The sequence below is a fragment of the Paroedura picta genome, chromosome 10, assembly GCF_049243985.1.
Source record: "Paroedura picta isolate Pp20150507F chromosome 10, Ppicta_v3.0, whole genome shotgun sequence".
NCBI classification, from domain to species: domain Eukaryota; kingdom Metazoa; phylum Chordata; class Lepidosauria; order Squamata; family Gekkonidae; genus Paroedura; species Paroedura picta.
Window position 1 is genome coordinate 79,351,344 of NC_135378.1, and position 14,226 is coordinate 79,365,569.

General features: G+C 46.4%; 1 protein-coding gene across 3 annotated transcripts; it reads left to right on the forward strand.

Annotated features, from left to right (window-relative positions):
* Window positions 1–1,209: 1,209 nt before the first annotated feature.
* Window positions 1,210–10,223, forward strand: HNRNPDL (heterogeneous nuclear ribonucleoprotein D like). 3 transcript variants are annotated; one of them, XR_013224960.1, is made up of 9 exons: window positions 1,210–1,470; window positions 5,601–5,769; window positions 5,865–6,026; window positions 6,388–6,519; window positions 6,628–6,742; window positions 7,081–7,248; window positions 7,599–7,691; window positions 8,090–8,194; window positions 8,920–10,223. XR_013224960.1 is itself a non-coding variant. In XM_077301057.1 (8 exons), exons 1-7 carry the CDS (start codon window positions 1,352–1,354, stop codon window positions 7,667–7,669), a joined length of 936 nt encoding a protein of 311 aa, XP_077157172.1. In that variant the 5' UTR covers window positions 1,210–1,351; the 3' UTR covers window positions 7,670–7,691; window positions 8,920–10,223. The 3 variants fall into 3 exon arrangements, 1 of the variants encoding a protein (XP_077157172.1); XR_013224959.1 differs by having other exon boundaries at window positions 7,599–8,194; XM_077301057.1 differs by lacking the exon at window positions 8,090–8,194.
* The last annotated feature ends 4,003 nt before the right edge of the window (window positions 10,224–14,226 follow it).

A 14,226-nucleotide genomic window follows, 5' to 3' on the forward strand; every position in this document is an offset into this window, starting at 1 on the left:
AAAGCATGAAAATCCTGCAGGATAGGTCTATCAGTGGCTACTAGCCTTGATGGGCAAAGAGCACCTCCACATGCAAAGGCGGCCTCTGAGTCCCAATGGCAGGAAACCTTGGGCTTCTCTGCCCTACTGCTGTACATCCAGAACTGGATGATCCCTGTGCCAAGACATGATGCTGGCCTAAATACATGGGATAGTCTAATCCTGCAGGCCATACCTGTCTTTGATACAGTAGTGCAAATATGAAATTGCCATGCATTTCTATGCACATTGAGATATTTAGTTCTGTTAGGATCTGATCCTCTGTCTTTGCAATGCAGCCCTGCACATTTTCCTTGAAATGAAGCATCTGGCAATTTAAGTATGCCTTATTGTTGATCTTAAAGATGCCATCTGACTCAAAGTTTCATTTAGGTTGATGCTACATTGAAAAGGAGAGTGCATTAGATGGTACGTTTGGCCCCTTCCGACTATGTTTCAAGCCTTTTGTGTGCATGCATGCATGTCTGAGGAATCAGGGGTGCACTACTTTGCTGGTCTTAAAGGTGTAGGGTCACTGAATTCCCTTAGGCTCCTGGTGGAGGGTAGGGGTGTCAGATCCAGGCTGGGAGACTTGGGGGTCGAGTCCCATAGAGTCCCCCCTCCAAAGCATCCATTTCCATTTCTGGAGAGGAGGTGTGATTCCAGGGGATCCCCAGCCCCCACCGGGAGGCTGGCATCCCTCTTTATGGCGCCCCTGGACCCCAACTGTGTCTCTAAGATGGCAGCCCTGCAAGAAGGAAAGGGAGCGCTCAGGAAAGCCGCTTCCCTCCGAACAACAGCCCGGGAGTCCAAAGGTCCTTTCCAGACGTCCAGAGAGGCTCCCTTGCGGGTCTTCAAGCTGGCCCTGGATTTCGTTGTGCTCCTTCAGATTTCCCGGCTACCCCTGCGGCATGCAGAGCTCCAGGCCGGCGGCTGCAGGAGGAGAGCCGTCCCAGCCTCGCTGCCCGCTTGCCGCGGAGAGGAGCCCCATTGGCCACCACGGGGTTGCTCGCGCGGCGGGCGCGAGCAGCCTCCGCGCGCCCCTCCCCCGCCGGCGCCACGGCTCGCGCCTCCTGATTGGCCCGCGGGGCTCCGGGTCCCGCCTCCGCGCGGGGCCCCTCGAGGCCGCCGCTGCGCCTGCGCCGCCGGGCCGTCCCCATTGGTGGAAGCGACGCTTATATAAAACTGTCTCCGCCCGCGCCCGGATCTTTTCTTACGGCCGCCATTTTAGCGCTCTGCTCGCGTCGCCCGCTTGGCTTCCCCCTCTCCCGCTCGCTCGCGCGCGTTCGCCCGCCCGCCCTTTCTCTCTCTCTCGGTCTCTTCCGGCTCCGCCATGGAGGACAACACCGACTACGGCAGCAGCAATAACAACAACGCCGGCTCCGGCAGCGGCCAGGAGGACTTCGCCGAGGGCTCCAAGATCAACGCCAGCAAGAACCAGCAGGATGACGGGTAGGCGGAGGGGGGAGGGGCGGCTCGCCGGGCGCCATTTTGGCCTATGAGAGGAGGGAGGGGGCGGGGCGCGCTCAGGCGGAGGGGCTTTTTCAAAGCGGCCGCCACGTGACCCGGCCGTTCCCCTCCCGGAGCCTCCCTCCCGCCCGAATTCCCTTTGTGTCGCTCCCCCGCCCTCGCGCTGGCCTGAACTTCGGAGGGGGCGGGGCCGGCAGGGTGCCATGACGTCACAGCCAGCCTGTAAGAGCCCGGAGGGGCGGGGTTACGTCGGGAGCTGGCCTGAAATGCCCGGGAGGGGGGCGGCAGTGCCGTGTGCAGAAAAGTAGGCGGGGCGATCGGAGCTGGGGAAGGCGTGGAGCAGGGGTAGTCAAACTCCGGCCCATCAGATGCCCATGGACTACAGTTCCCATGAGCCCCTGCCAGCGAACGCTGGCAGGAACTCATGGGAATTGTAGTTCATGGACTTATGGAGGGCCCCAGTTTGACTCTCCCTGGCGTGGAGAGAGAAGGAACCTGGGCAAGAGAAAGACCCAAGACTGGCCAGGGATTTGGAGGGGTTGGGGGGGGGCATCATCTGGGCCTGGAATTCGGGGGCGTGAAGTTGTGACTTTCCTGTATTCTGCTGGGGGTTGGACTAGATGGCCCTGGCGCTCCCTTCCAACTCTTATGTTTCTATGAAAGGTTCTGCAGGGGAAGATGGGTGAGGTGTTCAGGCAGGGCACAAGAAGAGCCCTGCTGGATCAGGCCAGTGGTCCACATAGTCCAGCATAGTGTCACACACAGCAGCCAGCCAGTTTCTCTGGAGGGTATAGAGCAGGGTGGCCAAATTGTGGTTCTCTAGCTGTGCATGGACTACAGTTATTGTGAGCCACAATTTGGCCACCCCTCGCATAGATACTGAGACCTTCTCCTGACTCTGGGATTCAGGGGTTTAATGGCCACCCTCACCCATTAATCTGTCTCACTCCCTTTGGAAAGCTGTTCATTCCTGTGTCCTTCGCTACATCCTCCGGCAGAAAAGTTCAGGTTTTAATCATCATCACTCTGTATAAAAAAGTATTTCTCTTTGTCCATCTGGAATCTACTGCCCATTGGCTTTGTTGGATGCCTTTGAGTTTTAGTATTTGGGGAGGTCAATTCTCCTCTGCATGTATAGTTCTATAAATCTCCTATTATGTCTCCTGTTTGGTAAAAGGAGCTGATACCTTGAACATCTTATCTGGGCTCTAATAGTGTAATCAAATGCAGCTACTTTCTGAAAGGGTCATCTCTAAATAGTGTCAATATAAAACCTGGGGTGGAGATCGATTGAAGGTAGGGATAGGGGTTGCAGAAGTTTTTGCTTTGGGGCTCCTAATAACTGCTGACAAAAAGGAATTTTTGTAGTGCAGCTTGTCCCTGTTTATGGCCTAGAGATAGTTCCCTTTTCCATCAGGCAACTTTACTCCTCCCACTATATCTTTTTTTTGGTGGCCCATGTAAGACCTTTGGGGTACTTAAAGTACTGAGGAGTGTATCTTGGCATATGCTTTTTGTGTGCTGGAGTCTACTTCAGATACACGCAATAATAAAATCTGTTGGCCTTATAAATTGAGTTAAGACCGCTAACTGCTATGTTGCTGCAATCAAAATATCACAAATATAATCTGGAATCTTTCTGTGCCTCCCAATAAATTAAACCACGGTGGATTGTGGCTAGTGTGGTTTTTCACCAATGGAAAAAAAATGCTGTGATACATATATATCCTACATAATTCTGCATTTGAAGGGATGTGTTTTTGTTGTAGGTGGCAGCTCACTTGAACTCTAGGCCAGTGACTGTCAGCCATTTCTCTCACATATGTGTGTGGCCCTAAGATGAGTTCTGAATGGATGGCTCATTTGCCCTGCTTGATACAGTGGGAAAGATCTGTATAATACTGCACTGGTAGAAGTCATATTTGCTTTGCTGTTCACTTGTTTTCCTTGTTGAGAGCTCAGAAACATACTGATTGAGCTTTGAGCTGTTTAAGCTTTAGGATTTAGTTTAAATGTTTGCTTTTTCTCTGCCATGGACAGCTGTATCTGCAGAGTAACACTTGATCTAGTTACCATGAAGTCTGAATATTCTGTCATATAAGTGCTTGTTCCTTTTACAGCCTACCTTTAATTGAAGAGTACCTTACAGTCTTTGATATTGTCCTTAAACAGCTTTTGGGTATAGGTAAATGTATTTTCATATTACAGATGAGGAAATAAGTTCAAGAAAATTATGCAGTACTGCACTTTGTTATTAGAATCACAGAATCATAGAGTTGGAAGGGGCCATACAGGCCATCTGGTCCAACCCCCTGCTCAACGCAGGATCAGCCCAAAGCATCCAAGAAAAGTGTGTATCCAACCTTTGCTTGAAGACTGCCAGTGATATTGGATAGGCGCATGTAAGGTTTCACATTTTTTCTAATGAGCAGGGGATTGGACTAGATGTCCTGTATGGCCCCTTCCAACTCTATGATTCTGTGATTCTGTATATCATATCTAAGAGTCATGTGCATTTTTGTGAAGTACTTCAGTAGTGCTTGAGTCAAGGGTTTAAATCGACATTCCATTGCAGTATGTGCTGGAAAGCTTTTGGGTCTGATTACTTTCTCAGCCAAGCTCATCTCATAGGCTTCTGATAAGGGAGGAGAGGGAGGCGCATAGGCAGCCTTGAGCATGCGCTAGGAAAGAAGGTCAAAGTAGTTGACACAGTAGTTCTGCGTCAAAGTAGTTGTGCTTGGAATTGTTTATGTTGCTGAAAGGGCAGTAGAGTAGAGCCTCAGGGGAGGGAGGTATCCTTAACATGCCCGCGGCGCAGGCGCCGCGGACTAAATAAAGCGCTAAGCGCTTTGGGGGAGGAGTTAGGGCGGGCTTTGTCCGTGATGAGGAAGGGCCCCTTCCTCCGGACAGACCATTGGCCCAGCCGATTCCTGCCCTTCCAACAAGGAAGCAACTGCGAGCCGCGCACAGCGTGATTGCCAGGGGCTGCCTGCCCTAGCGCCCGCTGCATTAGTCGCAGCGGGCTTGATTACTAGTATAAATATATAATAAAGAAATATACTTGAATATTAACTTATTTTAAACTTATTAAGTCAGATTTGAGTAAAGGCAAAAGTTTGTCAGTAAAGAAAATACTTTGGCAAATGTAAAAAAAACCAAGTTTTAGAAACTGGAAAATAATCTTAAGGCTTTTTAGTAGATAATTTATTATTTGCTTGCACACAAAACCATGTGGATGTTGTTAGTGAAGAGGACTAGAGACATACCTTTTTTTCTTTGAAAAGATGCACCGTTAGTATTTATGTTTATAGGAATTTAATTCTCCCTCTGCATGTGAGCCTTGTATGTTTATGGAATTGCCCTTAGTGAAGTTAGGATATTTACACATGAGAAGCAATCCAGCCAAACTATGTGTTAATGGTTTCTGTTTGTAATGCATTGACATGTTTACTTTATGGGATTTCAGCCTTGTCAGCCATCATGAGAATGCTAATGGAAGACAGCATTACTAGCTTACAAATACTTATTATTTAAAATCTTTCTATACCGTGCAAATTGAGTCCCCAACTTGCTGAACATCGAATATTGAATCCACATTTAATATTTCAAATAAAGTGTATGTATCATAAGCCAAAAAGAAGAAAAAACATAAACATTATAAAGGAGGAGGGCCAGTAATGGTTACTGAGGATATACTAAACAAAGTATTTCGCTATTAGAACAGGGGTGGTCACACTGTGGCTCTCTAGATGTCCGGCAGGGACTCATGGGAATTGTAGTCCCTGGACATCTGGAGAGCCATATTTTGGCCACCCCTGCACTAGAAGGTGATGATAGATGGAGACATATGAACAAGAAGGCCCTTTCTCAGTTTGCTGTCTGTCTAGCCTCTAGTTACAGAGCACCTGAAACATGGCCTCTTAAGACCAGAGTAAATTGGTAGATTCATATGGGAGAAGGCAGTCTTGAAGGTATGCTGGCTCCAAGCCACATTAATGGTCAGTACTGGCACCTGGAAGCGAAGTGGGAGCCTGTGTAGATGGAGTAAGACTACCGTAAATAGACCTTTGTGAGCATGTCACTCAAACACTTCTTGTGTTCTTCCATTGCAGTAAAATGTTTATTGGAGGCCTGAGCTGGGATACAAGCAAAAAGGACTTGACAGAATACTTGTCTCGCTTTGGAGAAGTAGTGGACTGCACAATTAAAACAGATCCTGTCACCGGGAGGTCCAGGGGCTTCGGGTTTGTGCTTTTCAAAGATGCTGCCAGTGTTGAAAAGGTACTTAACCACACTCTATATAGTCATAAGGAATTCGGGTGTGTTCGGGTGGACTTTCCTTGCCCTGATGATAACTTTCATGCCTGTCTTTTTAGGTATTGGAACTGAAGGAACACAAGTTGGACGGCAAGTTAATAGATCCCAAAAGAGCAAAAGCATTGAAGGGGAAAGAGCCACCCAAAAAAGTGTTTGTTGGTGGACTGAGTCCTGATACATCTGAGGAGCAAATAAAAGAGTATTTTGGCGGCTTCGGAGAGGTATGGCTTAATGCGGGTACCTCTAGCCTATACTCTCACGTCTGCAGTTGAGGGCTGTCTTGTACCATTTGCTGATTTAAGGAAACTACAGTGGTTTAGAATTCTAGAGCTCAATGGGACAGAGTTTCAGAAGACAAGATTGTTAGGAGGTATATGCAAATGGTCCGTTGGGAGTAGGATTCAAATGTCATTTTAAAATATTGGTAGTGCTTAGTGCTGTTGCATCATTTATGTTTCTATATTTAAGTGGCTTTCAGTGAGACATTAGGAATGCCGGGCAGAACAGATGAGGCAAGTCATTAGGGCAGGTATGGGATACATGATGTTGGTTCAGCATGTAACGGCTTCATGTGGATTTCAGATTGAAAATATCGAGCTTCCCATGGACACAAAGACAAACGAAAGGAGGGGGTTTTGTTTCATCACGTACACGGATGAAGAACCAGTCAAGAAGCTGTTGGAAAGCAGATACCATCAGATTGGTTCTGGCAAGGTATCGGTGTTCTGTTTTAAGAACTAGTTTGGCACTTCCGCAAAAGTAATAGCGGTCAAGAGTTTGGTACTTTGGGGTATTAAGTTCGAGCCATTTCTGTTTCCTTAGTGTGAGATCAAAGTAGCGCAGCCCAAAGATGTGTATAGACAGCAACAGCAGCAACAGAAGGGAGGCAGAGGTACTTCATCCGGTGGGCGTGGTGGTTCCCGAGGACGCGGCAGGGGTAAGTGTGGTTTAAGTACTTAAGCCCATTGAAAGCACACAGCCTGCTTTGGGCTCATCCTGCGTTGAGCAGGGGGTTGGACTAGATGGCCTGTATGGCTCCTTCCAACTCTATTCTATGAGAAGTATGTTGTGCTTCCCACCAGTTATGGGAAGGACAGTTACATGCAGGGAAGGAGAGTTGTGCTGCTCTCCGTTCTTCTTGCAGAGAGGCTGAGCACATAATCTAAACCAAAATGGGAAAGTGGGTTTTTTAAAAAGCAGGTACGGTTTAGCAGATTTGCGTTCTTTTTGCAAAAACGGGGCTAGCATTTTGAATGAGTTTTCACTTCATTTTAGGTCAAGGCCAGAACTGGAACCAAGGCTACAATAACTATTACGATCAAGGATACGGAAGTTACAACAGTCCTTACAGCGATCAGAGTTACAGCAGCTATGGTGGATATGATTATTCTGGGTATAACTACCCAAGTTATGGCTATGGACAAGGATACGCCGACTACAGTGGTAAGGGGTTGGGAGGGGGTCTTCTGTTATTTGCAAGTGTGTCCCTGCCATAGGGTTTCCCTTTCCATGGAGCTTTGGAAGCTGCAATGAAACCGGACAAAGGTGTCTAGTACAACTTTCAGTGGCTACAATACAGCTTTTTGTGTTGCACTGTGGCAATTGAACTGATGACAAACTGAAAAGTTTGTTGTACGGATGTTATACAGCAATTCTAATTGAAGCGTAATAGAGAGGAGTGGGTGCACATGGCTGAAAAACCTAAAGTGGATGAAAGCTTTTGTAATAAGTATCAGGCATAGTTCAGTAGTACCAAGCTGTACTTGAGACTGAGCTTTGTTTTTCCTCAACAGGACAGCAGAGCACGTACGGAAAGGCATCCCGAGGTGGCGGTAATCACCAAAACAACTACCAGCCATACTAAAGGAGCACTTGAGAAGAAACAGGTGTGTAGGGAGCGAAAGCGTCACCTTCCATTCCTCTAATCTAATTTAAAGATCAATAGACAAACGAGTATAAAACCACTTTCTTGGATAGCCTGACTCTTCTTTTTTAAAAAAACAAACAAATGGAAACGTGTTTTTTTTAAAGATGTGTTTTTTAAACTCTTTTGCCTTAAGTGTCTATAGATCTTTAACTCTGTAAAAGGTGGTTCGGCGTCCTTAGTACATCAGAGAAACATAAGAGTTTTTCTGCTTACAATGTGTACCAGGTGGTGTAGAGGAATAATTAAAACTTTGTAGAAGTATTAACCAACAGGTAAAGTACTGAAATGGGTACAACTTAAGCAAAACAAGATTGTTGTCTTCTAACTCTGACATTATACCTTGTTTGTACCCGCCAGCGGGAACTTCATTGCAGGCCGTGTGTCACCCTGACCACGTCTATCTCTGGGGGTCGCACGTTGCAGGCAGAGCGCAAGGCATACACCAGAAAACGCTGTCCTGTGGTATGGTCTCTTCCAACTTCATGTACCAGCGTAAAGATTAAAGTGGAAAACTTCAGACTTTGGCTTCTTTTTTTTTAAAAAAAAACAAAAAACAAATCTTCTTTGAAGATTTCTAAGTGTCTTAACTTAAAATGGTTTTTTACAGGAGTTAAAGTGCATAAATGCCTTTACAGCTTAATCATTTTTGGTCTTCTGTTTAGTGTTGTATATCAATTGTGGAAACCTCATTTTAAGTGTTCGTTCTTTAAGATTTAATGCTTGCTTTTTTCTTTTTATAGCTTAGTGAAATCTTCAAACCAAAAAAAACGAACTTTTAAATCTGGGAACATTAAAGATCATATGCAAGCAGCAGGGGCTGTATTGGAATCACTTGGCTAACAATTTTCCTTGGTGTGATTGCCACTCTCTTCTTTCCCACTAGCAGCTTGAAGCCATGAAAGGCTCTTCTACGGCTTGGTTTTTTTTAGCAAACCAAGAAATGGCCTCTTTCCGAGCTTTCGACAGTTCTCTGAAATAGCTCCATCCCTGGAGCTGAACTGATACATCTGGGCCTGTAAAGCCTAATTTGGGTCATCAGATATTTCATGTCAACAGATATGCATATGATCTTTAACAGTGAAGCAAGGAATAAATAAAGGACTTAAAAGCAGTTCATGAAAATGGACCTTTTAAAATGCTTGTGAACGTTTCACAGGCCTCATCATGGTTTTGTCTTGGTTTTGTAGGTTGGAGACTCGACAACAAAAGCCATCTTGCAGAACATCAGGACTCGACTCGGAGGGTGGTCTTCGTGACATGAAATTATTTTGTAAAAGACTTTTAGTGTAAGACACAGCAGTGTCCAACTGTACATAGTGGCCGAACTAGTTTTCTTTATGGTTTTTACTTTTGTCCTTTTGTCATCCGTGTTATGATGCAAATGTGGTTTTGTGTTTATACAATTTTTATTTGTAAAATTCCATGTTGACCGATTCCCAAATAAAAAGCTTCTGTGATGGCTGCCTTCTGGATTTAGACAACTGTTGCAGCATTGTTACGTTAGTAAAAATTGACCTAGTGTGCCTGGACGAGGTGCGCCAAGTCATAACTGATGCCCGGATGTACAAGGGGAGGATGTTCTGTGCGTGCAACCTTCCTGTCTTTCAAACAGCAGCGGCCCCACGGGGCAATGCAACGTGATAATTGCCATGGCTTCTAATGGCAACATCACAATGTGGTGAAGAATCAGTTTGCCTTTGCTCAGGGCAGAAAGCAAGTGAGTGTCCTTCGGTGCAAAATGCGGTTCCTTGAATGTTTGTGAAAGGGACTGCTGTATTGGCGGTGTGATTTGGCATTTTTAATAAACTGGATTAAAAATCGGGTCTGGTCTAATCAACTTAATCAGTTGGACGATGACTTGGGGCTCTTCACACACGTCCTGAGGCACGAGTTTTTGCAGGCTCAGATTCCCAAAAGCTTGTTCTGCAGGAGACCACGGATCTCTTCAGGATTTTACTGTACTGATTTTATCTCCGGATTTAGGGTGTTTGAAAAACCACCTTTTGCCTCTTGCGAGGATGTCCATAAATACCGTGGTCTAGCAGACCGCCTGAAGAGCAGCTGTTGAATAGAAAAGACTGCTTAAGACTGGAGATCCTTCACACTTGGCTGTTAGGTACCCCGTGCAGTATTCATTGGATTATCAGTGCGGTTTGCAGTGGAGTTTAAACTGATTGACTTTGCTGGGGATAGGATGATGCCACGTATCACTTCAACTAAATGGGGTAGACCTGTGCGAGAGGAGTTTTGAATCTATGGGAAATCATAGTTCTGAACACGAGCGGTTTTAAGCAGGGCGCGTTCCATCCTGCCATCTGGCTGACTACCGTTTCGCAATAAAAGCTTTGCCGTACCTCTGTTTTTTGCTTCATGGCTAATTCTGCCCCATAGTAATGGGCAGATTTGTGTTTTAGACACTGTCTTGTCAGTTTGACTTCAGATAACAATGTGTTGGATACACAGGTGACAAGAATAAACCTTATTCATATAACTGTTTGGTTCATTCATGCTTATTTTAAGGACAGTGCTCTGTTGAACCCAATTGTCTTCAAATTACAATCTCCTTTTGATAGAGTTGTCGGTGGCTGCCAAGGGAAACGTCACCAAGCGTCTTGCTTATTCTGAGAATAGGTACTCTATATAATTGTCACTACTTGAATTGAGAATGCACCATGAAGATGCCTATGGCTTCGGATGTACAAACATCGCCTAGCTCGGCCTAAGCAAAGACAAAAATTAGTTTTTTTTTAAAATTCAGCACAGTTTTAATACAGCCTGTGTTTATCTGAGTATATCTTGCCCTCTAAAAATAAAGCTCTCATTTAAAATACGTCTTGTATTTTAAAATCTTTAATGTAACATTGAGAAGAATAGATATTAAATATGTTCTCTAAAGGTGTTCATGTAATATTAGAAGCAAAAACAGGAGAAAATTATTTAAACACCCGCCACTCCCAAGCAGGCTCGTGGCAGGTTACAGATGTCCAGTTACCCCCCCCCATTAAAACGGACAGAAAATACCAATACAGCAGACCAACAACATGGCGGAGACCCCCCCCATCCTCAACCCCTTCTTGAGGGGAGGATGAAAGAGAGATGAGGTCATCAAAGTTGCAGCTTGACACCAGGAGGTTCCATCAATCTTCCTACACTGCCTCAGCCTCAACCGTAGACCTGGCGGAAGACCTCCATTATGCCCTTGTTACTGTGCATGTAAGGGAAATGTTAAAATGTACTTTTCCATCCTGCCTGCCACCTTGCAGCCTTTTTTCCCTGGTTTCTAACAACATTAAGGTGGTCAGCTGGAGGGCAAGAAACAAGACCACCACCCAACAAAAACCAGAAGTAGCATGATCATGCAGAATATGGCTAAGCCCCATTATATCCAGAGAGCATAGTATCCTCCAAGAGAGCTTTACCAATTAGCGCCATCTTGTCTGGCTCTCCCTTCAGATTACTCTCAGGAAAGACCCTTGGACTTCCTACTCTATTTAAAATAGACTTGTAGCAGTCTATAGATATTGGAGGAAATCTCCCTTCACGGCCCTAAAGCTTGAGGCAGAGCAGACGGTGCTGTGGGCTGCAGGTAAAGGATGCATTTTTGAGATGCGGATTTCTCTTCCAACTCCCTGATATACTGGGCTACATTTTATCTCTGGATGGGGAACAGTCAAAAGCAAGAAGAGGCAAACATGGTAGAAGGGAATCGAAGGAAAGGCAAGCCAAAATTCAAGAAGGAATGCAGAGTTTTCTAGCTGACTGCTCTCCCTTTGAGGCAGGAGGGAAAACTGGAGGAAGGGCCATTCCCAACAGGGAAACAGGAAGTGGAAGATTGACTTCTGCCTCTCTAGCAAGAGCAGAGAATCACTGGACACAGATGCCCTCCCCTTACAGGGAGATGTTTTTGTACATGGTAGCCAATACCTTAAATCAGGGGGATTGTGCCCTTCCCCAAGGATCTGCAGGAGCTCCAGTGGGGGTCCATGACCTTTCTCCTAATTAAATGGACAGGAAGCTAGGGAACTGGTCATCTCCCCCACCCGGAGGGCTTGGGAAGTAGGCCATGGGTGTATAATTCAGAGTTGTTTGTGGCATGGTATGGGGGGGGGGTCTGGGCTGTCTTCTCAGTTCCTGTGCTCCTTTCCGGCTTATGTAAGGCATAGTCACCATAGTAGTAGTATAGGCGGTGGGAGGAAGAAAAAGGGCAAACTGTGTAGGTGGTTATGCTATTTTGGGGTTTGTCAGGGAGGCGTGGCCAGATGTATCACTTCCAGGGGTTCTCAGTCAAAAAAGGCTGCCTCAAACTAAGCCTGGTAACAGAAGAACAGCCAGTGAAGTAACTGTTGAAAGGTAGTAATGTGCACGCTCCCTGTAGCTCTCAATAACAGCCAAGCTACAGCACTCTGCACCAACTGGACTTCCCGGTGGATTTTTGAAGAGACCAATGCACAGTGCATTGATTTGAGCAACTAGAAGATTGTATTACAACAATGAATAGTATAATGCAATGTAGTTTGGAATGGTGGACTGAGATGTTTTTTTTCTGATCTGGGAACGGGGAGATGGCTTTGCACAGCCAATTGCCCCACTTCACGGAAGATGATGCCACAAGATGCCTCCATGCTTGAGAGAAGATGAAGGGAGCGTTTCTTCTTTGAGGTATGAGCTTTTGTGTGCGTGCACACTTCCTCAGATACAGTGGCCCTGTGGAGAGGACGGCAATAAAAACATGTGGGGCAAGGCAGCTTCAGAGGCCTCTGGATGAGACATCTGATCTTGGGATGGAACTGGCTTTAGATTCATTGGTAGATGACCTTCACTCAAAGTTGGACATGAGACAGTCATCTCTATTGACACAGTTGACACCACCAACTGGAATACAGAGTTGATGTTAAGGGAGTAGCTTTTGGGGGGCTTCAGTCGTTTCTGCCTGATAAGACACACAGGATTCCCACAGGAAAAGCAGAATCAATTGGTAGGTTATATTTATTTGTTCATTTATACCCTGGCCTTGTCCAATAGGATCGCTATGAAACAGGTTAGGCTGACAGTGTGTTACTTAGCAAAGGTCCCCAAGCAAGTTTCCATGTCAGTCTTCGCAGACATCATTGGGGTCCCAGTGGGTGGGCAGGTAGTTGTGAACTTCCTGCATTCTGCAGGGGGTTGGACTAGATGACCCTGGAGGTAACTTCCAATTCTATCATTCCATGAAAGAGTAGTTCAGTACTGGTTTGTATATAAAATAGGTCTCCCAACTCTGGGCTCAGAGGTTCCTCAAATTTAAGAAGTGAAGGGGTAGTAGAAAGACCTGTCCTATGGTCTGCCCTTCAAAGCAGGCATTTAATCTTACACTTATATACTGATTTATTTATGTTAAATTTTATTTTGTAAATTTTATTGTGTTGCTACCTGTCCTAAGCCCATTTTGGAAGGGGGGCTTGAAAAATGCAGTATTATTATCATCGTCATCTCTGTAGTCAGGAAACCAGTTGGATTTCTGGGAGACCTCCCATGTCAACATTGACAAACAGAATGAAATGAGATTAAAAACACAAGTTCTTCTCAGCATCTGCCAGAGAAGGGTTGCCAAGCCCCAGATGACGGCTGCTGGAGATCTCCCAGAATTGAAATTGGTTCTTAGTCCATAGAGATCAACGTCCAGGAGAAAACAACTGCTTTGTACGGTAGTCTGCATTACACCCTCCTGAAGTCCCTGGTCTTTGCAAACTCTGCTCTAAGGATGTCAGTCCCCAGGAAGGACTTGGGGATTCCCTGGCATGATAGCTCATCCCCAGGCTTCTGACACCAGATCCCCTGGAGAAAACGACCGCTTTGGAAGGTGCACTCCATAGCATTAGACTCCACTGAGGTGTCTCCCTGCCCATTCCTGCTTCCACCCCCAAAGTCTTCAGGGATGTCCCAAGATACAGCTGGCAACCCTAGTCCAAAGTCAGCCCACTAAGGCAAATTAGTCAACCTGTGGTCCTCCAGATGTTCATGGACTACAATTCCCATGAGCCCCTGCCAGCATTTCCTGGCAGGGGCTCATGGGAATTGTAGTCCATGAACATCTGGAGGACCACAGGTTGACTACTCCTGCACTGACCACCAGTTGCATTAACACCAACGTTTGTCATTCCCAGGCTTGGGCTGCAAACCTCTCCTGCTTTCAGAACTGAGCTCCAGACGGGACAGCATTATATCCCGCTGAGGTCCTCCCCCGTCCCAAATCCTGCCCACTCCCGCCTCCACCCCCCAAGTCTCCAGGAATTTCCCAACCCAGAGTTGGCAACCGTGGAGCGCCGCCCATTACGCAACCGGCAGGAGCCGCCTCAGTCGCTCCGTCTCCTCCTCATCGATTATTCAGGCGCCTCTCTCCAACTGCGCACGCACGTCATGGCGGACCGGATCTCCACGCACCACAGAGCTCATAGAAGGGGGCGGCTAGACCGTCCAAAACAGCCTGAACTTCCGGGCTTGAAGGGGACGTCCCC